At 40.0% G+C, this 25034-nt stretch overlaps 1 protein-coding gene across 1 annotated transcript; it reads right to left on the bottom strand.

Annotated features, from left to right (window-relative positions):
* LOC119726060 lies at window positions 1–24633 on the bottom strand. Its single transcript, XM_038197677.1, has 14 exons — window positions 24320–24633; window positions 9970–10153; window positions 9595–9679; window positions 9163–9423; window positions 8765–8902; window positions 8309–8569; window positions 7944–8103; window positions 7518–7689; window positions 7061–7160; window positions 6634–6765; window positions 4919–5035; window positions 3290–3550; window positions 1046–2614; window positions 1–32 (listed from the first exon to the last, which is right to left on the bottom strand). Exons 1-14 carry the CDS (start codon window positions 24550–24552, stop codon window positions 1–3), a joined length of 3705 nt encoding a protein of 1234 aa, XP_038053605.1. The 5' UTR covers window positions 24553–24633.
* Between the last annotated feature and the right edge of the window lie 401 nt (window positions 24634–25034).

Here is a 25034-nt window from a genome sequence, read left to right as displayed (position 1 = left end):
TTACTGAATGGCTGCAGTACACCTGCCAAAGCCTTGACAGTAAGTGAGAACCTCTTGATGCTCAACTTGATGCCATCATCCCCTGACTGTACACGCCACTCCTTAGGGTTACTTCCGAAATCACAATTCACCAGATTCCACATGCGACTTACTGATTCAGCGATATATTTCAAATCTCGAATGCTGATGCTACACGCTTTCATGTCAAGCTTCTCCAGATGAGTCATTGACTGCAAACTAGGCGCCCACGTCTTGGCGTTACCACCCAATCCCTCATTGCGTGAAAGGTAAAGATCGGCCAAGTTTGGCATCTCCCCAACCGATGATGCAATATGTGGTATATCTTGTTCATTTATGCCACATTCGGATAAATCGAGTGCTTTCAGGTGAATCATCCTCTGCAAACTAGGCGCCCATTTTCCGGCGTTACCACCCAAGTTTGAATTCTTTGAAAGATTGAGAGCGGCCAAGTTTGGTAATTGACCTAATGCTGCGGCAATGTCAGCGCTTTGCAGTGAGCAATCACTTAACTGTAACCACCGAAGTTTCGTCAGTTTTTTCAAGAGTGGAGTCCAGATACTTGCAGAACCACCCAGACCGCGAACGCCTCCAATTATCAATATTTCTAAATCTCTCCGATTTTTGAATGAACGTAATACATCCGCCATATCCTCGCCGGTTATTGAGAACCCAGTAATCTTCAGTAGTATGTTATTATCGACTGAATTAACACACAACGCCAGAAACAAACCATCGAAATCACAATTCACCAGTTTCCGCATTCGACTAACTGATTCAGCGATAAATTTCACATCGCTGCCTTTAATGTCACATTTTCTCATGTCTAGCCTTTTCAGGTGAATCATCGACTGCAAACTAGGCGCCCACGTTCCTGCCTGACCACCCAAGTTCTTATTGCCTGAGAGGTCAAGGTCTGATACATTTGTCATCTTTCCAACAGATGATGAAATGTTTACCACATTGCGCGGGTGTAAATTACATTCGTTAAAACGGAGTGTTTGAAGATTTGTCATTGTAGTCAGACCTTGCGGTACGATTTCAATCGACCCTGACAAGTCAACCTTCTTAAATGTAACTTGACGTACTTTAGCGAGGTAATCTACTCCCGAGGGCCCTGTGTGCTCAGCAACATGCTGCAGCAACCACACAAACGAGTTCAATGAGTCCTTGCTATTGTAATATATCTCGATAGATTCAGTGAAAAACCACTCGATGAAATCCGAGAACAAACCTTTTGACTGACTTTCAAAGTAACAATTTAAAGCCAATTCCTGCAGAAACTTCTGATGCAGCATCCGCAACACATGCCGTGTGCACTTTTCATTGTCGCCGCAGCAGAAGCGCAGCATGTACTCAAAATGCATAGGATCGCCAAGTTTATCAAGAATCTTCTGAAATTCACCGTCGCCGTTCCTTAAAAGACTCTGGCAGTATATAGCTGCACAATACTCTTGAAGTGTCTTATGAATGAACTGCACGTTATTGTCCGTGCCGCGCCACTTAATGACCCTCTGGCTAGTGAGAATGCCCACTTGTATTGCTTTATCAAGCGCACTCTTCTCAAACTCTCTCTCTTGAAATGAAAGCCTTTGCTCTGGGTAAACAAGCCCTTCTAAAGCAACTTTGCCGATTGCAATCACCACTTCCGATATTGCTTCTTCTGATAATTCAGACATTTTTCTTTGAAATATGTATCTGATTGCCTCACTGAACAATCTAGATAAAGTATCAGGTAGTGTTCCCTCTTCCCTCCATAATGAGCACATTAGCAGGAGTATCATGGGACTCCTTGCTAAATCAGACATGACATTCGATGACCGAATCCTATCAAGGAGTCCCTCAGCCTCATCAAGCTTTGCAGGGAAAAAATTTCTCACATACTGCCCAATATCTTCCCTCCTAAATCCCAAAACATTCACATGGGTGAAAGGTTTCTCAATTAGTGATTTGCTCTTCAATTTGTTCAAGTGTGAGGGACGTGTTGTTACAACTACAAAACATTCTTTGCCAAATTTTCGATTAAGCATTCTTAGAATGGACCCAAATTTCTCTGGTTCGAGGTTTGTTGTCGTGAATTCATCAAAACCATCTATCAGAATGAGCACTCTACTACCATTGTCTTTAATGAATGCTTCCAAGCCACCCTTATCTACAGCTGTATCATCTGCTAAAAGTTGAGAAAACACCGACTCAACAAGCTCCGACGTTTCTTTGAGAGCGGACATTTTCAAGACAAACAAAAGTGAAAACTGTCCGAGTGCACCACCTACAGCCCAGTCGTACGCCATTTTGTCAATAATGGTTGACTTCCCCATCCCAGGTGATCCACTCAAAATGCCGCGTTTAATCACATTCCCGTCTTTTGTTTTAACGAGGAAAATGTCCCCATACTCCGCAACATCGCCCTCTATGTCATCCTGGTCACCCTTTTCTAATTGTAACTCTGTATATATATCCCTGATATGTTTCATGTCGTCATCGACCCAGGGAATTAACTGAACGTAGCTACCTGTGGTGATATAACGCTCTTTTAATTCACTCCTGCACTGATCAGCAGCATCACTCGGACTGGATTGCGCTCTTCCCGTCGCGGCTGTTAAAAGAAAAGAAACGACATCAGGTGTGTATTTGTCAGCGGTAATGGGGGCAAAGAAAAGTTCATTAATTTTCCCCTTGATGTTGCAGTGCTTAAAGGGCCCATGCAATGTAATTTTTGTAATGCACCTTTGTATCCCAGTTAACCGTATTTTAAATTTCCAAATTGCTGTTTTCAAGACTATTATGGTGCCTTTTTTGGATTTTATGTTAATGCAAATTTTAATACTTATGAGCACAATGTGATGTTACATCAGGCAAAAATCTTTGTGCCCGAAAAGTTTTGGATATTTTGCAGTTAAAAATGTTTTTTTTTATTCATTAATTTGTTGTGTTAGTAGGCCCTACCTGTCAGTAAGCCAATGAGCAAACCTTCTCAAGGGGGTATCAATGAGCAGAGTTTGGGGTTTACATTTGTGCACAAATCCCATAAACACCGTCTTCCTGAAATGATTTCGCAGCAACAGCGCCCTCAGTTGTCGAATAAACATAGAAAATTTAACTATTTTAAAAAAGGCACATTTGCTTTGGCGTTGTGTCAGAAAAAAAATCATTTCGTGGATACTTTAGGGCTTTTTTAATGGCTTGATTTATCTGGTGTTTCCAACTTCATTTTTTCATTGTTAAATGTAAGTGTATGGATTGCCAAACTTTGTTCAGTTACTGAGCATACCTGATATGCCCCGATCCAATTCTTGCCTGCCCGAATCAATCAGAGCCTTCTCCAACGTCCGTCTTGCTTCTGTGTAATTGTCCTGCTTTCTCCACCATGCGCTTAACATCTCAAAGCACTGCCTTACAGTATTGTTGGGATGATCAGCCTTTATTATATTAATATCTTCTTTAGAAAAATCCAGGTTTAAGGCCAATTCTTCCCAACGTGTTCCAATCTTCTTGGATTGATTCCATATGGATTTGTCGTCAGGTAGTGTACCTATAAAAGAATACAATGACATTGCAACATGAACAAAGTGCCTTCAATTTAATTTGAAGTCATAATTTTCATTGTCAGAATGTATTCAGAACGAGAGCGTGTACATTTTTTTTCTGATTATCCCTAAAGATAGTCCGGTTGTGACGTCCCAAGATGAAGGGACGTGCGTACTAGTATTCTGCATCGGGTCGGGTTCCTTGACTTTGTTGGGTCAACCAAACCAACCCAAAACATTAAAGATATCAACCGAATCCGAACCGAAACCGATTTGAGCCCCGTAAAAACTGATCGACCCGACCTGACCCGACCATAGTCAAGGAAAACCGGCCCAAACCGACCCGAAAAAAACACGACTATATCTGGCTTGGGCAACTGTGTCCGTATTTTGTCCATCAACTCATGCCTAGCGCCGTGTGAAGATCATCGTCTCTCAGTTACCGAACCATACCGTGCAGGCATTCACAACATGACCTAATGGTCGGCCTGCATGTTTCAAACATGCAGACTGCAAACAATTTCTTTATTGCCGAATGATTAAAAATGTCCTGTCGGTGCTTATAATCATGTATTATACATTTTCTAAGTTATTACATTTTCAAATTTCTATAATTCTACCAATAACAAAATTATGTTTACTTTTACTTTCCATGCACTTTTCAATAATCAAACAAAGAAACACTCATAATGATTAGTTCACATAATTATTTAAAGTATAGTCAATTATCGCATGCGTCAGTCAGTCAGGGAATAATTTTCGAATATTATATTTCCTTAAAAAATCTTATGGAGCCATGAATCAGAACAACGTTTAAATTATGTAATTTTTTAGTAGGACTAGCTCGAGCACATGGAAATAGAGAGAAATCTGAACAATTTTGGGACAATTTGAATTGAGACCTCTGACCCTAATAACATGCCACAGTAATGCCGATTTTTTTTGGCTTTGAAAATTGAACAATAAACTTATTTCAAATCACATGCCATGTTAATTTAGCAACACGAAACGTTTTGTGCACGTATATTAACATTATTTTTATTAGACTAGCCTGAAGAAGAAAAAAGAATTATTTCCCTCCACATTTAAGTACTGCAAACAAGTCTACTCGCTAACCGGATATCTATGGGCTGAAAAGAAACCCAAAATCGGAGGTTTGCGGCCGCCAAAAACCAGAAATAAAGTAGTTTTTATCTTAAATTGATAACCTTTAACACTTGCTGGGAGCGAAAGAGAAAACTTGGTGAAGGGCACGAAAAAAGTGCATCTTGAATTCGATTCGGTTCTTGTTAATAGAAAGGACAAACAATCAAATGAAAAGAGCAAACGAGAGAACGATAAAACGTTACATTGGATTCTGTGTAATTATTTACCTGATCTGCTTTCTGTCCCAGTCACTGTTTGAGGGTTGTCTCGATGAGTAGCTCCCTGTTGTCCCTGTCTCTGGTCCTCAGATGATGTAGTCTCTTTCTGCTTGATCCTCTTCGTTACTACAATGCAATAGATGCCTTTTAGTTTGAAATTTTCCAAAAGGAAATGAACAATTAAACACAAAGAAAAAGCAAACAAATCTGATTTTCTGAGGTATTTGCTTATTCCTGTGTTGGTCTTTATTGAATAACATCGGAAAAGGCGGTGGTGACATTAATTGACATCCAAATACTTGTACTACCGCTAATATATAGAGCATCTATCGTTTTAACCGAAATTGATTTGAGCCCCGTAAAAACTGACCGACCCGACCAAAGTCAAGGAAAATCGACCCAAACCGACCCCCAAAACACGACTATATCTGGCTTGGGGACTGTGTCCATATTTTTTCCATCAACTCATACCTGCGCCGCGTGAAGATCATCGTCTTTCAGTTACTGAATCATAAGTGTGGCATTCACAACATGACCTAAGGCCAAAAAAAAAGTCTCCGGTTTCTGGTATGCGCGCGCGTCGCCGTAGCCATGCGCGTCGGCAAAATGAAAAAAAGTGTTTTTTTTTTCAATGAAAGATGATGTCTCAAAACCGCCAAACTCACTGGTTTGACTGGAATCCTGCTGCTGCACAATTTTATAACGTGTTTTTAGATTGGGTTATGGTCAAGAATAAACTTTGTGTGGCCTCTTTGGACTCCCATATATTTGCACTAAGTTTAGTCGGGCACCATTTGCAGTCATCAGCCGACATTTGAAGCAAAACAAATCAGGTAAAAAAAGAAAAGCCGCGTCGCTGCATCACTTTTTGGGCAAGCTCCATACCAGAAATCGGAGACCTTTTTTGGCCTAATGGTCGGACTGCATGTTTTAGACCGCGCGTGCTGGTCTGCACACAGTTTCTTTATTGCCGAATGATTAAAGATGTCCTGTCGGTGCTTATTATCATGTATTACAGATTTTCTAGTTTATTAGATTTTCAAATTTCTATTATTCCACCAATAACAAAATTATGTTTACTTTTACTTTCTACTTTTAAACATATCGAACAAAGAAACACTCATAATGATTAGTTTACATAATTATTTAAAGTATAGTCAATTATCGCATGCGTCAGTCAGTCAGGGAATAATTGTCGAATGTTATCTTCCCTTAAGAAATCCTCCGGAGGCTTAAATCAGAACAACGTTTAATTTATGTCATTTATCAGTAAGACTAGCTCGAGCACAATTTTTTTTTATGGAAATTGAACAATAAACTTATTTTCAAATCACATGCCATGTTAATTCAGCAACACGAAATGTTTTGTGCACGCATATTAACATAATTTTTATTTAACTAGCCTGAAGAAGAAAAAAAATTATTTCCCTCCATATTTAAGTACTGCAAACAAGTCTACTTGCTAACCGGATATCTATGCGCTGAAAAGAAACTCAGAATCGGAGGTTTGCAGCCTTCAAAAACCAGAAATAAAGTAGTTTTTATCTTAAAGTGATAACCTTTAACACTTGTTGGGAGCGAAAGAGAAAACTTGGTGAAGGGCACGAAAAAAGTGCATCTTGAACTTGATTCGGTTCTTGATAATAGAAGGGACAAACAATCAAATGAAAATAGCAAGTGAGAGAAACGTAACATATTATATGGGATTCTGTGTAATTATTTACCTGATCTGCTTTCTGTCCCAGTCCCTCCAACTTGTACCGGTGGTTGAGATTTGTGTCGATGAACAACTCCCTGTTGTCCCCGTCTCTGATCCTCTAATGATGTAGTCTCATTCTGCTTGATTCCCTTCGTTACTACAATGCAATAGATGCCTTTTAGTTTGAAATTTTCAAAAAAGTATTTGCTTATTCTTGTTTTTGGTCTTTATTGAATAACATCGGAAAAGGAGGTGGTGACATTAATGTACATCCAAATACATGTACTACCGCTAATACATAGAGCATCTACCGTTTTTACCGCTCTTTTCCCGTGACATTAATCTAGTTGGAGGATCTAGGATCGGATGTGGCATTCCCATCTATATTATGAGGGCTAAACGCCCACAGTTTTTCTCCATCTTGAAAGGTAAAGTTTCCCTTAAGTATTTACCTTTGTGTCCACCACCCAGTAGGCCATCAGTACACAGACGGAGTGAGATGTTCTCGTCCTGATGAATTCCACAGTCGTGAAGTGTCAGCAAGTTATGGAGCTGGCAAAAGAAAGAAAATTCTTAAATGACACGTTTTTCGAGGTTTAAAGGTTTAAAGGTTTAAACGACAGTTTGGGGTTTCAGGTTCCACTATGCTGGTACAATAACTAAATATATATGTATTTTTTTTGACGGGTGCATTAAATCGGTGGGGGTAAAACCAACAACTATTAAATTTCTTGAACTTAAGTGCGTAAACTCCACTGTGACGACATCAAAAGCAGCACTATCTGTACACGACTAATGTCATTAGAATCAAAAGAGATTGTCACACAACTCACAAGGCCGTTTATTTCAATGGAGTGCTAGTTGGTATATTTAACATGTTTACTTTGAAAGATATGGAGCCAATTTTACCTCAAAGTTACGAAAGTTTCTTCGGATGAACAGTCGATGTTTTTGAGGTGGCACACCAATTTTCTCGCTTATTATCACTTTTAAGAGCAAGACAGATGTCTCTGGATCCACTTGCAAGCACATTATCTTCGGTCTATGTGAGCAGTGAATTCTGATGAAGACCTGCAGATATCTGCGAATGTCAGAAAAAAGTTCTGATGGTAAGACTTTGTAATTGTTGGAATTGGCATATTTAGGTAAAGAATAAAGGTAAAGACCATAACAGTATAATAATTCTACGGCATTATTTAAGTGGGGACATTTTGTTCTCCAAGGAAGTTATATTTATCTCAAAACAAAAAAACAAAAAACCCGAAATTTGATGCTTAAGTAAAATTCTTCAAACACGAGATGCAGTACGAAAAGCAGCGTTTAATCGTAAGTTACCTGATAAGTCCAGGTTTGTCTTGATCACCAACTGGTTCTTTTTTCAGTTTCTCTTCTTCGGTTGATGCCGCCCCATTTTGTTTGCTCTCCTCGTCGACTCCTGCATCTTGACGTCCTTCTGGCTCGGGTCCAGCTGCTTCGTCTCTCGATTCGCTCGTTACTTATGCAAAAAGGAAAACGGAGTGCATAGAATTGTTTACAGATGGCTTTTCGATGATTTTTAATAACATTTTAAATTTGTAAAAAAAATAACAAGGTTTTTTTTGTAATAGCTTCATTGCTGTACAAAAAAGAGCGTGTGGAACCTCATCAATTCTTTTCTGTGTCCTGAAATATACAGCGTAAAGTTTTCACTTTTAGCTCACCCAGTACATTTTGGGCAAAATCAGTCAGCCCGATGGCCTCCAATGCTCGTCTCAGCTTCTGAGCTGCTTCGTCGCGATCTGTCGTCTTTTCCCACCAAGTGAGTAGCATGTGACAGCTATCTGCAATGCTGCCTTTGTTTGTGGTTTGGATGTCTGCAATTTCCGCTTCTGCGAATCCTAGGTGTTTGGCCAATTCCTTCCATGATGACTCAATTTTCGGGGACAAGCCCTTGAGGTACTCATCGTCAATGGCGGCTTTGTCTGCCAAAAGAATTTTGAAGAGTGCCTTCGGTGAAGCATGTGCTATTGCGTCCACACGGTATCATAGCAGTTAACTTATAATATAAACTACAGCCGCAACAAAAAGAGACTTTTGTTTTTTATAACCAGCTCATGCAACTAAAGGGGGTAGTTTGTTGACTTGAACATAATTATTTTCCGAATGTGGTCATTTACCGTTTGGGACTTCGTCGTTTTTCACATTTTCTTCGTCTGTTGATGCCGCCCCGTTTTGTTTGTTTTCCTCGTCAACTCCTGCATCTTGACGCCTTTCTGGCTCGGGTCCAGCTGCTTCGTCACTCGATTCGTTCGTTACTGATGTAAGAAGGAAAACAGAGTGCATCATAATTGTATTGTTTACCAATTATTTTTAAACTATCATGACTGTTTTGTTTTACAATCAACGAGGCCGTTCTTAATTGCTCAGGCCTAATTATTTATTTGAAGAGCTCTGTGTGAGAGTAGGGTACCATACCAATATTTTTTGTCCTAAAAAATACAGCGTCTCAATTTGAGTTCAGTCGGAAATCACTTCTGAATATTAGAAAATGCTTGTTTACATTAATTTAGCTCACCCGGTACATTTTGGGCCAAATCAGTCAGCCTGATGGCCTCCAATGCTCGTCTCAGCTTCTTAGCTGCTTCGTCGCGATCTGTCGTCTTTTCCCACCAAGTGAGTAGCATGTGACGGCTCTCTTCGGTGCTGCCTTCGTTGGTGGTTTGGATGTTTGCAATTTCCGCTTCTTCAAATCCTAGGTGTTTGGCAAGTTCCTTCCACGACGATTCAATTTTCGATGACAAGTCCTTGAGGTACTCATCATCAATGTTAGCTTTATCTGCCAAAAACATTAACTTTTAACTTCTGTAAAACATTTTTACTTATAACTTACAAGTTATTAACTTATTAACGTCAGCTACAACAAAAAGCGACTCTGGTTCATTATTAATAGTTAACATTCAGATTGTTTATTTACTTGAACATTTATTCCTTAACCTCTATCATTTACCTTTTGGGTCTTCTATTGACAGCCGGAGAGAGATGATTTCGTTCTTGTCGACACCATTCTCCTCAAGTGTGAGCAAGTCACAGAGCTAAAAAAGTGAATAATGTAAGAAAGTAAATTACATAATCAGGAGAAACAGGGAGGAGATAAGATGTGAATCATTCCAACTTCCAGCAAATTACGTTCGTTGAAGCCTTTCATAGTGTGGAAGGAGGGGTTGTAATTTTTTTTCAAAATAGTGTTTAAAACATGAAAATAATACGAGATCATGCATTCTACCTTACCCTTTCTAAAATACCGCAATGCGAAAATCTAGGTGTTGACATTTCAAATTAAACGACTTATCCGTACCGGTATTATCAATGACAGTATACCTACCTGGAAGATTTCCCTGATGTACAGACGCTGATATCGTGCCTCCACACCGATCTTCTTCTGGATTACCTCTTTGAGAGATGAGACGGATGTCTCGGGATGGAGTTCGAAATAAAGTGTCTTGGGCCTATGTGGGGAGGGAGTCCGGACAAAGACCAGCAGTTTCTGTTTTACGTCTTTGGTATGACTGTGAAAATAGGGGAGAAATCGTGTAGTTTTATGAATGCCTTATTCTAAAATAGAACGAGATCAACGAAGTATTCATATGGAAACTATATTCAGCGTCTCATGTCACAGTCACTAGTCTTTAATGCTGTTGCACAATTTCCCTGAACTTTTGAGTATCCGGAAAGAGTCAAAGATCAAACAAATCCTTTGATAATAAGATTGAAATAATTATCATTTAACCCTCATTTTAATGCGACTTCCGGTAGATTAACATGTGTACACAATTTCACATGGCGGCTATTTTTGTCCCCATCCCCTATAAAAGAAAGCAAAAAAAAAAAACTGGAGAAATATTTAGGGGAAAAGATTTGTTTCTCTTAAAATCTCTTTTTTCCCCCAGAATAATATTTACATTTGGACAATAACATGATTGTAAAAATCATATTTAATGTTTTCAGAAATTTTTATGAGTTTAGGTCGTCCTTCAGTACGATTTTACACTATCTTGGTCCCGTACGCATGCAGGAAAAAACTAAGTGGTGCACAAGTGCATTGGCATGCATGGGCCAGCTTGAGCTCGTCTGTAAGCAAATTCTTTTTGGCCAAATTCCTATAGGGAAAACAGTACTTTAAGTGATATTCTCGAACCGTCTCGAATTCAATCGGCGCTGTTGACAAAGTATTATAGGATTATAAGTTATATCACTTATAACAGCTCCTCTCTGCCACACTGTTGTTTTAGTTATAAGCAAGTGAAGTATCACTCAAAATTCTCTAACGTAGTTTGGAAACATCTTGATCAATAGATGCCACATGCCATAGCAATCTATTAGAATTCTTGCTGATTTCGATGCCTACTCTCTTGTTCTTTTGCCAACTACCCTGGAAGAAGTAATGAGCCTGAGTAGTATGTAATGGAGGAGGGAACGGGTCCCAGGCAAGATGACATTAATCCTTCTGTAGTCAATCAAATCTATGATAGATATCGCCCGAACGTTGAGTTCTATTGTTCATTTGTGTCGAGTTTAAACTCGCAGAATAATGTCAACAAAAATCGAGGATTAATATCAAATAATTTGAGGCTGAAAAAAAATTGCGGAACATTAAGTAATATGATAAAACTGCTCAACGATGTCCGTTTATGGACAGTCACTCGCTTTTACTGTTAACGCCTTCTGCTGGGAGTGACGCACAGCAGTTTGACCCGATTAACAGTAATGTACGTTTGGAATTATTGCCTAGCAAATGTCCCGATATTTGGGTAATGCAGAAAACGCACCACGCAAAGCAGCAGTGAACAGTTTTAGATTTTGATTTTACATCGAAGGTACCGTACAGTAAAAAAATAAAAAAATAAAAAATAAGAAAGGAAGTAGGCACAGCAGAAGGAACAAAACTGCTGAATTTTGTTGCCCAACATCACTTGGGTGACGAGTATTCTGTATTCACGGCTGAAGAGGTGCGTGTAGGTTCGTGGCAGATCTAGAACACAATTTTTTTTTAGGTGGGGGGGGGGGCAAAAAACATTGTTCTCCTAGGTGGATCCAAAATTTACGGCGTGTGGTTCAGGGTCCGCTTATGGTTAATTCTAGATGCTCTCTAATGCAATCTGACGCAATTTCTGACCACTTTAACCAATATTTTTTTCGAGAAAAAGATGGCGGTGTACGCAGTGGCTGCAGGGGAGCTCTGGCCCGGTGAATGTAGTCAAGCACATCCCCTCGCCACAGATGTCCCATACTTTCCCAAATAGTAGACAAGGCAGCCCACTTTAAAATCCAGCTAGAAGGATCGCAGAAATTAGAGGAATTTCTGAAGACGAAGCATCATGCCAAACACTCAATTCAAGAACACGGAAAGGCTATACAGTATCCAGTTTGATTTCCTGCTGTAATCTCACAGGCGAACTATTCAAAATATAATTACACATTCCCTGTGTACGTGTGAAGTTTTGCTCAGAGAAACGAAAAAACAACTAGAAGATAGCCACGTACTGGCCTTCAATGCCCTACTGCGATGGATTGTATATAAATCAGGTACGCGCCCCATTGGTAAACACACTTGACTGTAGCTCGGTAATGAACCAGTGCAAGGTAGCACAGACTACACCTGACGTGGTCTTGTTTCAAATGGATTGTACATGGACAGGCGGGACACCGGAGGATGGGTTTATCTTTTTGAAGTTTTCCAATCAACGGAGTTTTTAAAGTCAAAAGCAAATGATTACTATTTAAACTCTTCGATCTTTAAGTTAAAAAAAACAGGAATGTTGCTGAAGTAGAACAAGGGCCTAGACAGAGCCGGATTGCCCCGACGTGTCGGCCGCAGTCGACACACACATGCCCAAAGGCAAACTCGTGCTGACTTACAACCACTGAAGTGTAACGGAAGCTCTAAACAGGCCCAGCTAGCTCTATAACGAACCTCTGAATGCTGCAACTGTTTTTTTTAAACCGGTCAGGCAAATGAAGTAAAGTATATTCCATATATTATGGTCTGTTGTTTAGGGAATTGAAATAACTACCTGTAAAAAATGATCAAACGATATTTAAAAAAAAAATAAACCCAGAAAGTGCTTAAACTGGCCCATGTGCACGAATGGCAGCATCATGCACGTATGTTCATCCCCCCTCACTTAGTTTGTGCGCATGCGCAGTTTGGGTAGTTTTGAACTAAAACTACGCTCGTCTGTTAGCAAATTCTTTTCGGGCACATTCCTTAAGGAAGTATAGTACTTTAAGTGATATTCCCGAACCGACTAGAAATCAATCGGCGCCATTGACAAAGTATTATAGGATTATTATATGTATAGACAAATCAAGCATTCTCCAAGGTTGATTGGTAACATCTTGATCAATTGAAATGCAATAGAAATCTATTCGAATTCTTACTGATTCCGATGCCGACTCTCTTTTCTTTTGCCAACTACCCTGGTAATAATAATAATAAATGGAGCATTTATAATGCACTTTTAACAAAGATCAAAGCGCTGTACAAAACTACAAAACTACAAATCTACAAATAAACAAGGCAAAAACAAAAAACAAAACATAAAAATTAATTTAAGAATAACTTAAGGAAACCAGGGGATAATGAGAGGGATTAAGGTGAATTGATTTAAAGAAACAGATGTGTTTTGAGCGATTTCTTGAAGGTGATGATTGACGATGCAAGTCGGATGTGTTGAGGGATCTTGTTCCACTCCCTGGGGCCAGCAATCGAGAAAGCTTTGTCACCTGTGGTTTAGTGTTGATAGGAACATGTAATCGGGAAGTGTCTGTTAAAGACCTAAGCCCCGCCCTACCTGATTGATACAAAGAGAGTAAATCGGTCAGGTAGGAAGGAGCCAGACAGTGTTGTGTTTTGTAAACGTATAGAATTAATTTGAAAAGAATACGTGATTCAATCGGCAGCCAATGTAATTGATGCAGGAGCGGTGAGGCCTCAGTAGAGCGGCTTACACAGAGAATGAGTCTGGCTGCACGGTTCTGAAGTTTTTGTAACCTGTTTCTGTCTCCTTGACTTATGCCGTATAAAAGAGAATTGCAGTAGTCTAGGCGAGATGTGATTAGCGAACGTACTGCATGGTGACAAGTGTTCTGATGAACTTTCGAATAAGATTTATATATTGGTAGAAGTCATGAGCCTGAGTAGTATGTAATTAAGGAGGGAACAGGTCCAAGGCAAGATGACATTAATCCTTCTGAAGTCAATCAAATCTATGATAGATATCGCCCGAACTTTGAGTTCTATTGAGTTCAATTTTGTGTCGAGTTTAAACTCGCAGAATGATGTAAAAAAAATCGAAGACTGGTATAAAATAATTTGAAACTGAAGAAAAATTGCGGAACATTAAGTGATATGGTAAAACTGCTCAACGATGTCCGTTCGTGGACAGTCAGTCGCTTTTACTGTTAACGCCTTCTGCTGGGAGTGACACATAGCAGTTTGACCTGATTAACAGTAATGTACGTTTGGAATTATTGCCCACAAAATATTCCGATATTTGGGTAATGCAGAAAAACGCACCACGCAAAGCAGCAGACTAGGCGTAGTCCATGTACTGGCATCCCATGCCCATCTACGATGGATTGTATGTAAATCTGCTGCACTCCCTTTTAGTAAACATACTTAACTGTTACTACGATGCACATATCTTCGTTTTGATAATGATCCCGACAAGATAGCAAAGACTGACCTATCATTTTGTCAAAGGATGATGCCGTAAACACTTCTGTTTTTGAACCTTTGAAACATGGCGTGATTTTAGATATTTATGCCTAGTCAGCGAGCTTGTAGAGGCCCATTTTCGTCCCTCTCCGGTTTTTGGCATCATGCCTTCAGAGCAGAAAATCATACCAAAATGCAGCCTCGAAACCTTTTGTCGGGTAAATTGTGTGCATTAATAAATGGTTCAACGCCTTTTACAATGTTGCTCTCCCGTAGGCCTACTATTTTCGAGTTCTATCCCCGTTCTTATCTTGTTGATCTTATTGTAGCGAGTACGCTATTAAGGAGGTCTGCTCAAATGATTAGATTTAAGGACGCCAAGGGCAATAAAGACAGAAAGAATCAAAATAAGAGTCAAATTCCGCTTGGTTTCATGAACGTGTTACAAAACTTGTTTACAAAAACTATTACAATAGTTTTGTATTTCAACACCTGAATCTCAATTTATACTCCCAAAACAAGTGTTACAGCATAAGATTCGATTTCCAGGAGCTCTATAAATTGTAACAAATTTGCCAATTGATAAATTATAGTTAATAAGTTGTTATGGTTGAAAGTGCCCTAAGGTTCCAAGTGCCTTAAGGTTCCAAGTGCCTTGTCCTAAGGTTCAAAGTGCCTGGTTCTAAGGTTCAAAGAGCCCTAAGGTTCCCCGAACGCTTGGCCAGTGTACGGCTGTGTTGTGGAATTGCACCTGACATGAAACAGTCGTATTGCAATAAATCAACATGACTTGCACAGTGAATTAAAACTTGGAGTTTAAGATGACAAATTCACCCCAAATCACTCCTTTTGTCAATATGAAACAAACTCAAACCTAGCCAAGCGGTAGCAGAGAACTCGCATTATGAAATAAGAATGTACAGCATATACAAATTTCGCTTATCCGAAACTAAAATGTTGGTTTTAAGCACAAATCTATCCACTCGGTATTTATACTTTGGCGATGATTTTCGCGCGTTCACCGCACTGAGTGCAGGCGTTAATATACATTTTTCCTGGGCTGTGTGCCAATTGTACGGTGCCCCCCAAAACAACCCTCACTACATTATTTTTTAGCAAATAAAATGTATACACTTGGCAAAACGCATCGAGCGAAAAAAATCGAGTTTTGGCATGGAATAAATACTGACCACATTTCTAATTAAATTCGGCCTAGGTAAAACAAATAGTAACCGTGTAGGCCTATATGGGTCCAAATTCTCGATGTACATCGTTTGGACTCGGGACAACGCTCGGTCTCATTCAGCAGTTGTTTAAGGACAAGGTATGGTTTCTTCCAACCTCACCCCCGGGTGTCGAGCAGTACGCGCCCACCAATTACTGCTGTCTCTCTCACCCTGGTATTGGATCATTTGCATGTGCAAAATCTTTGCATACTGATGCGAATGAGAAGTAGCCTGCAGCCTACATGTACGTTACATTAGCGTTTGTTATTGTATGCGGTGTCTAAGGTAAAAACACAATCAATTCGTGGCGCCGTGAGTTACAAAAACATGACTGTTTTCGGAGACAAAATGTTACAATCTTATCCCGCCAATATGCAATATCACATTTCATATTAAAATGAGCGAATTGCAAAGGAAAAGAGTATTTTTGAGAAGGCGTGGACGTTATAATTTCAATGATCGTGAAAACACGTAATGCACGTTGGAAATAACCACACTAACTACACGATATAAATCCACTTCTAACCAATTGCGGTATCAAATCAGGATACAGAAAGATATATTTTTTCAGAGAAACCAAAAACAACTAGAAGATATCCACGTACTGGCATTCAATGCCCTACTGGGATGGATTGTATGTAAATCAGCTACGCGCTCCATTAGTAAAGACACTTGACTGTAACTCGGCAATGAACCCGGGCAAGGAAGCACAGACTACACTTGACCCTGTCTTCTTTCAACTGGATTGTACATGGCGAGGCAGGACACCAGATGATGGGTTTATCTTTTGGATGTTTTTCAATCAACGGATTTGTCCTAGTTATGGCTTCCTCTCTGAATAAGTTCTCGGAGTTTTTTTACGTCAAAAGCCAATGTATATTATTAAAACTCTCCGATCTTTTAGTTAAAAAAACCGTAATGTTGCTGAAGTAAAGCAAGGGCTTAGACTGAGCCGGAGTGCCCTAAGTCTGCTTTCCTACGCCTGCTGACTTTAGTCTTCCTCCTGACGAGTTTGGTGTTGGAGTGGACGGCTGCTTCCTGAATGTACGCACCAAATCCTGAATGGTGTTTTGCGGCAAATTGGTATTTACTGGGTTGTTGACAGTGAAGAAAGCTGTGAAGGTTCTCTCATGGAAAGGAACATCAGAAAGACGTTGTCCATGTACTGGCATTCCATGCCCAACTACAATGGATTGTATGTAAATCTGCTGCACGACCCATACTTAATTGTGACTACGATGCAAATAACTCTCCCTTCGGTAATGAACCTTGGCAAGGTAGCACAGACTGACCGGGTCATATTTTCAAATGATGATGCCCTAAACACTTCAGTTTTTGGACCTTTGAAACATGGGGTGATTTAAGATAACAATGTCTAGTCAGTGAGCTTGTAGGGTCCCATTATAAATCCAGGGTACAAACTTTCATTCAAACTCTCCGGTTTTCGGCAGCATGCCCTCAGAGCAGAAATCATTCCAAAACGCAGCCCCGAACCTTTTGTTGGGTAAATAAATGGTTCAACGACTTTAACAATGTTGCTCTCCCGTAGGCCTTCTATTTTCTAATTTTATACAGATGTTGATCTTGTTGGTTGTATTTTTAGCAATATAAAATTGATTCACTTGGCATAACGCATCGAACGAAAAAAAAATCGCGTTTTGGCATGAAATAAATACTGACCACGTTTCTAATTACATGTTTATGCGGTCTAGGTAAAACTAACAGTAACCATGTATGGATCCAAATTCTCAATGTAAACCTTTGGAAATCGGGACAACGCTTGTCCTCATTCATCGCTTGTTTGAGTGAAATGTATGGTTTTCTTCTTGGCGACGGCTGTCACACACATGAAAATGAGAATCAGTCGAATAACGGTGACGACGTGTCGGCCGCAGTTGACACACACATGCTCAGAAGGTAAAACGTGCTGACTTACAACCACTGAAGGGTAACAGCAATGCAAAACAGGCCCAGCTCAATAACGAACCTCTGAATAAATGCTGTAATTTCTTTTTAACCGGTCGGGCAAGTGAAGTAAAGTATATCATATCGGATGGTCTGTTGTTTGGGAAATTGAAATAAATACCTGTAAAATATGGTCGAACGATTATTTCAACAAATTATATCTCTATTAGAATTCTTGCTGATTCCGATGCCGACTCTCTTGTTCTTTTGCCAACTACCCTGGAAGAAGTCATGAGCCTGAGTAGTATGTAATGAAGGAGGGAACGGGTCCAAGGCAAGATGACATTAATCCTTCTGAAGTCAATCAAATCTATGATAGATATCGTCCGAACTTATCATCTGTTCTATTGAGTTCATTCGGGTCGAGTTTAAACTCGCAGAATGATGTCAAAAAAATCGAAGACTGGTATCAAATAATTTGAAACTGAATAAAAATTGCGGAGAATTAAGTGACATGATAAAACTGCTCAACGATGTCCGTTTATGGACAGTCACTCTCTTTTACTGTTAACGCCTTCTGCTGGGAGTGACGCGCAGCAGTTTGACCAGATTAACAGTAATGTGCGTTTGGAATTATTGCCCACAAAATATCCCGATATTTGGGTAATGCAGAAAAACGCACCACGCAAAGCAACATTGAGCATTTTTAGATTTTAATTTTACAAAAAGGTACCGTACAGTTAACACAATAAAAGAATAAAAATTTTAAAGGAAGTATGCACAGCAGAAGGAACAAAATTGCTGAATTTTGTTGCCCGACATCACTTGGGTGACGAGTATTCTGTATTCACGGCTGCGGAGGTGTGTGTGGGTTCGTGGCGGATCTAAAAAACACAATTTTTTTTTTTGGGGGGGGGGCAAAAAACATTGTTCCCTCTAAGTGGATCCACAATTTATGGCGTGGGTTTCGGGGCATGCTTATTGTGCCTTGACATTTGTTTAAATTCTAGATGCTGTGTAGTGCGATCTGACCCAATTTCTGACCACATTAACCAATATTTTTTCGAGAAAAAGATGGCGGTGTACGCAGTGGCTGCAGGGGAGCTCTGGCCCGGTGAATGTAGTCAAGCACATCCCCTCGCCACAGATGTCCCATACTTTTCCCAAAAGGAGACAAGGCAGCCCACTTTAGCGACCCGACTATGGCCAAGTCTGCAGCTAGAAGGATCGCAGAAATTAGAGGAACTTCTGAAGACGGGGCATTATGCCAAACACTCAATTCAAGAACACGGAAAGGCTATACAGTATCCAGTTTGATTTCCTGCTGTAATCTCACAAGCGAACTATTCAAAATAACATTATACATTCCCGTAGTGTTTTGTGGCAAACCATTTTTTTATTTTGAAGGATGAGCCAACAAAGAAGGCAAAAGGGGTGTGTACATTTAATATATGTATATATGTTCTAGAAAGAAAAAGAAAGAGTTCAAGAAAGGAACAAAACAAAACATCAGATGAGAAAGAAGACGTGTTTATATGTCTTTATAGTTATGTGTGAGTTCAAGAGAGAAACGGAACCAAATACAAACCAGAGGAGAAAGAAGCCAAGTTTCACGAAATGTAATTTTTTTAAAGTTACACAACGTCCCCTTCGATGAAGCATCCCACAATCATCCCCTCCCATCTGACCACTGTGGCACACATCGTGGAAAATCCTTAGTGCAACATCACCTCCCATTTTGTTTCCTGAGAGCTTGTCAGTTCATATACTGGTGGGACAACTGAAGGTCCGTCTTTTGGGGAGTGCCATTCCCGGAGATGCGACATAGAGTTTAGGCCTCTAAAAATTGTTTAATGCAGTCGATGGACTGGAACAAGTATGAGACAGAAGAGCACAGTTAAAGTCAGTTACAGCACTTTTTTCGAAGTCTCTTACCTTTCTTTTGCAGGTTTACTTCTTGGTTTGCGGGTATTTACTGATGATGATGTCTTTCTCTCATGACAGTGGTAATGAGACCGCGGTTTCCTGTATGGAAGCACAGAAAGAAACGCCTCCTTCCTACGCCTGCTGACTTTAGTCTTTCTGCTGATGAGTTTGGTGTTGGAGTGGTCGTACACGACTGCTGTTGCCTTAATGTAGGCATCCAAATCCTGTATCGTCTTTTGCGACATCTTGCTATTTACTGGGTTGACGGTGAAGAAATATGTAAAGATTCACTCACAGAAAGGAAAATCAACTGGCAGTTGTCCATGTACCGACACTGAATGCTCTACTGCGATGGACGGATTGCATGTACATCAGCTACGTACGCCCCATTAGTAAACACATTTGACTGTAGCTTGGTAACGAACCCGGGCAAGGTAGCACAGACTACACCTTGTTTCAACTGGATTGTACATGGCGAGGTGGGACACCAACTCATGGATCGATCTTTTGGAAGTTTTCCAATCAACGGATTTGCTTCGGTGAAGGCTGCCTCCCTGACTAAGTTCTCGGAGTTTATAACGTCAAAAGCAAAGGGATATTCTTTAAACTCTTGGATCTTTTTAAAAAATGGAACGTTGCTGAAGTAAAAACAAGAGCCTGGATTGAGCTGGATTGCCCTAAGTCAGGGGCCTCAAGCTCTCCCGAACCCAAAACAGAACCGAAGCCGTGCCCTGGAAACCCACTTTTAGTTGGCTTTATCTTACCAGCGGCACCAACCTATGTAAAATACTCGCACAAATGCCGTAAACACTTCAGTTTTTGGACCTAAGAATAAAAGTGCGAGCTTGTAGGGGCCCATTTCTATGGTTTGAGCTTGCAGTGCCCTCAGAGCTGAAACGTCGTCACGTAAACTTTGGCGTGCAACAATAAATGGTTCAACGTCTTGTTAGAAAGTTGCCGTGTACCCGCGCTATTTTCGACTTTCAAGGACTAGCACAACCGCTTGTTAAAGGTAGACTCAAGTCGGCAATTACTTTCTGGAAAAGCATAACAGAAAGTCAGTTTGCTTTAGATGTCATTGGACAAGGATATAAACTTCCCTTTCTGAGTACCCCACCTCCGTTGGTGATGCATAAGAATAAATCAGCATTGGACAATAGTGAATTTGTTGAAGAAACCATATGTGATCTGTTGGCCAACAGTCAAGTTTTCCAGTGTAATAAACCACCCGAAATTGTCAATCTCTTGTCAGTAGCAATTAACAGTCCTGGAAACAAAATACTTATTTTAGACCTAAGATATGTGAGCGGGTTTCTCTGGAAGGAAAAGGTAAAATTTGAAGATTGGAACAAAGCTTTTGGTTATTTTCGTAAAGGGGATTTCATGTTCAAGCATACGTCCGTTACAGGATTGTACCTTTGTAGAAAATCTACTGGCAATTGTCCAAATACTGGCATTCCATGCCCTACTGCGATGGGTTGCGTGTAAATAAGCTACGCGCCCCATTAGTAAACAAACTTGACTGTAGCTCGGCAATGAACCCGGCATCTTGGTATAAACCGGGCTGACGGTGATGAAATGTGTGAAGATTCACTCAGAGAAACGAAAAACAACTAAAAGATAACTACGTATACTGGCATTCAATGCCCTACTGCGATGGATTGTATGCAAATCAGCTACGCGCCCCATTAGTAAACACACTTGACTGTAACTGGGAAATGAACTTGGCATCTTTGTATTTACCGGGTTGACGGTGATGAAATGTGTGAAGATTCACTCAGAGAAACGAAAAACAACTAAAAGATAACTACGTATACTGGCATTCAATGGCCTACTGCGATGGATTGTATGCAAATCAGCTACGCGCCCCATCAGTAAACACACTTGACTGTAGCTCGGCAATGAACCCGGCATCTTGGTATAAACCGGGCTGACGGTGATGAAATATGTGAAGATTCACTCAGAGAAACGAAAAACAACTAAAAGATAACTACGTATACTGGCATTCAATGCCCTACTGCGATGGATGGATTGTATGCAAATCAGCTACGCGCCCCATTAGTAAACACACTTGACTGTAGCTCGGTAATGAACCCGGACAAGATAGCTAAGACTATACACCTGACCTGGTCTTGTTTCAAATGGATTGTACATGGCGAGGCGGGACACCAGATGATGGGTTTATCTTTTGGAAGTTTTCCAATCAAAGGATTTGTCCCGGTTACGGCTTCCTCTCTGACTAAGTTATCGGAATTTTTAAAGTCAAAAGCAAATGATTACTTCGATCTTTAAGTTAAAAAAAGGAATGTTGCTGAAGTAGAACAAGGGCCTAGACTAAGCCGGATTGCCCCGACATGTCGGCCGCAGTCGACACACACATGCCCAAAGGCAAACTCGTGCTGACTTACAACCACTGAAGTGTAACGGAAGCTCTAAACAGGCCCAGCTAGCTCAATAACGAACCTCTGATTGCTGGAATTGTTTTTTAAACCGGTCAGGCAAATGAAGTAAAGTATATTCCATATCTGATGGTCTGCTGTTTGGGAAATTGAAATAACTACCTGTAAAAAAATGGTCGAACGATTATTTAAAAAAAAAATAGACCAAAAAAAAGGGCTTAAACTGGCCCATGTGCCCGAATGGCGGCATCATGCACGTTTATTCATCCCCCTTACGTAGTTTGTGCGCTTGCGCAGTTTGGGTAGTTCTGAACTAAAACCACCGCTCGTCTGTTAGCAAATTCCTTTTGTGCAAATTCCTTTAGGGGGTACAATACTTTAAATGATATTGACGAGCCGCCTAGAAATAAATCGGCGCTGTTGACAAAGTATTTTATAATTATTATAGTTATAGACAAATCAAGTATTCTCCAACGTTGATTGGTAACATCTTGATCAATAGATCCTACATGGCATAGAAATCTAGTATGTAATGAAGGAGGGAACGGGTCCAAGGCAAGATGACATTAATCCTTCTGTAGTCAATCAAATCTATGATAGATATTGCCCAAACGTTGAGTTCTACTGAGTTCATTTGTGTCGAGTTTAAACTCGCAGAATGATGTTAAAAAAAATCGAATACTTTTTTCAATTAATTTGAAGCTCAAAAAAAAAATTGCGGAACATTAAGTGATATGATAAAACTGCTCAACGATGTCCGTTTATGGACAGTCACTCTCTTTTACTGTTAACGCCTTCTGCTGGGAGTGACGCACAGCAGTTTGACCCGATTAACAGTAATGTACGTTTGGAATTATTGCCCAGCAAATGTCCCGATATTTTGGAAATGCAGAAAAGCGCCGTGAGCAGTTTTAGATTTTGATTTTACAACGAAGGTACCGTACAGTGAAAATAAAAATTTAAAAAAATCAGAAAGGAAGTATGCACAGCAGAAGAAACAAATTGCTCAATGTTGTTGCCCGACATCACTTGGGCGACGAGTATTCTGTATTCACAGCTGAGGAGGTGCGTGTGGGTTCGTGGCGGATCTAGAACACAATTTTTTTGTTAGGAGGGGGGGCAAAAAACATTGTTCCCGTAAGTGGATCCAAAATTTAGATCCCACATGCCATAGAAATCTATAATAATTCTTACTAATTTGGATGCCTACTCTCTTGTTCTTTTGCCAACTACCCAGGAAGAAGTAATGAGCCTGAGTAGTATGTAATGAAGGAGGGAACGGGTCCGAGGAATGATGACATTAATCCTTATGTAGTCAATCAAATCTATGATAGATATCGCCCGAACGTTGAGTTCTATTGAGTTCATTTGTGTCGAGTTTAAACTCGCAGAATGATGTAAAAAAAAATCGAAGACTGGTATCAAATTATTTGAAGCTGAAGAAAAACATTAAGTGATATGATAAAACTGCTCAACCATGTCCGTTTATGGACAGTCACTCTCTTTTACTGTTAACGCCTTCTGCTGGGAGTGACGCGCAGCAGTTTGACCTGATTAACAGTAATGTACGTTTGGAATCATTGCCCATCAAATGTCCCGATATTTGGGTAATGCAGAAAAACGCACCAAGCAAAGCAGCACTGAGCAGTTTTAGATATATATTTATCCTAAGTTTTAGATAATTTTACATAATATCCCATCCACACTCCAACCGGTCTGAAAAATAGTGTTTAAAACCGGCTAAGCACACATTTATTTCCTTATTAGTACCTGTCGTAAGCAAGCCAGGAGTCATCCGAATCATGTAGGTTTATTTGGTATAAAACTATATTTTTTATCAGTTAATTTTGAACTAAAATCTTTGGAATGTGAAATGGATTGGACAAGTGAATAATTGCAAACTTCTATCAAAAACGTCCCCCGAAACTCCGAGATGTTTTATTACAATATAGCAAGACGTGAATGGAATGTGCCATTAATGTGAGCAAGATACTACTCTCTTAAGAAAAATTGGGGTTTTTTTGCGATTTTGAAATTATAATATAAGAATAAGAACGAACATTTAGGTCAGGCCCAAGTTATGATTGTAAAATATGGTATGCTGGATGCAGCATGCTGGCAGTGAACATTGGTTGTAATACCAACGAAAAACCTGAAGGTTTGTTAATACATTGAAAACATTTAAACTAAATTGAAACTATATCTCTAGCTGTGGGCCAGTGCCGAGGCATCACGTTAGGGTCTAGTTTTTCTTTTGTTTATAGAGTCATCCGACTTTAATATGCATTGGAAATTGATCACAGAACAGATTTGTATACACAGCTTGAATTTCTTTTAAGAAATCTCTGGGGAAAAAAGTTGCAACCTGACGCAACTTCGGCGATTGTGTACAAAGTCTATGGAGAGTCAAGAATATTTTGTATTTTCTCACAAAATTGGAAATGTTTCTCAGTCCCGGATTCATGTCTTATCATCATTTTAGCAGTGACTGACCTTCATGTTATGATTATGAAGAAGAAAGTGGCGTCAAGCTGTAACATTTTTTTCCAAATCTCTTACCATTCTGTTGTAGGTTTACTTCTTTGTTTACGGGTAATCCATGATGATGTCTTTCTCTCATGGGAGTGGTAATGAGAAGACGGTTTCCTGTATGGAAGCACAGAAAGAAACGCCTCCTTCCTACGCCTGCTGACTTTAGTCTTCCTGCTGACGAGTTTGGTGTTGGAGTGGTCGTACACGACGGCTGTCGCCTTAATGTAGGCATCCAAATCCTGAATGGTCTTTTGCGGCATCTTGGTAATTACCGTGTTGATGGTGAAGTTAGGTGTGAAGATTCACTCACAGAAATGAAAATCAACCAGACGTTGTCAGAAGCTGTCCGTGTACTGGCATTCAATGCCCTACTGCGATGGATTGTATGTAAATCAGGACCTACGCCTCATAAGCAAACACACTTCACTGTAACTAGGATGCGCATACTTCTCGTTTCAGTAATCGAACCCCTGCAAGGTAGAGCGGACTATACACCTAGACTTGGTGCTTAGTCGGTAATTGTTTGTCATACGGTACCGGTTAATGACTCCACGCACGCGAAATATCCCTGCAATGCGTGTAGTCTGGTTCGCAGACCGAATGATGCTGACTATTGGTGTTCAATTACCGACTTGGCGTTGAATACGTTTTCAATTTTGTAGGCAACATATGGGAGAATTTTGAATCGCTAGCGAATTATATGCGAGCACTCTGATTGGTTCAGATTCCAGAGTGTATTCTA

Source organism: Patiria miniata, unplaced genomic scaffold (assembly GCF_015706575.1).
Source record: "Patiria miniata isolate m_02_andy unplaced genomic scaffold, ASM1570657v1 HiC_scaffold_19, whole genome shotgun sequence".
In the NCBI taxonomy this organism is placed as follows: domain Eukaryota; kingdom Metazoa; phylum Echinodermata; class Asteroidea; order Valvatida; family Asterinidae; genus Patiria; species Patiria miniata.
This window is presented reverse-complemented; position numbering and strand designations above follow the sequence as displayed.

What these genes read in the sequence shown, in the direction of transcription:
- LOC119726060 (XM_038197677.1), bottom strand. Translation starts at nt 24,552, where the DNA reads ATGCCGCAAAAGACCATTCAGGATTTGGATGCCTACATTAAGGCGACA. An exon ending in GAAACTTTCGTAACTTTGAG is followed by an intron (nt 7,161 to 7,517) that starts GTAAAATTGGCT and finishes TTCTTTTGCCAG; the next exon opens with CTCCATAACTTGCTGACACT. An exon ending in ATTGGATCGGGGCATATCAG is followed by an intron (nt 2,615 to 3,289) that starts GTATGCTCAGTA and finishes TTCTTTTAACAG; the next exon opens with CCGCGACGGGAAGAGCGCAA.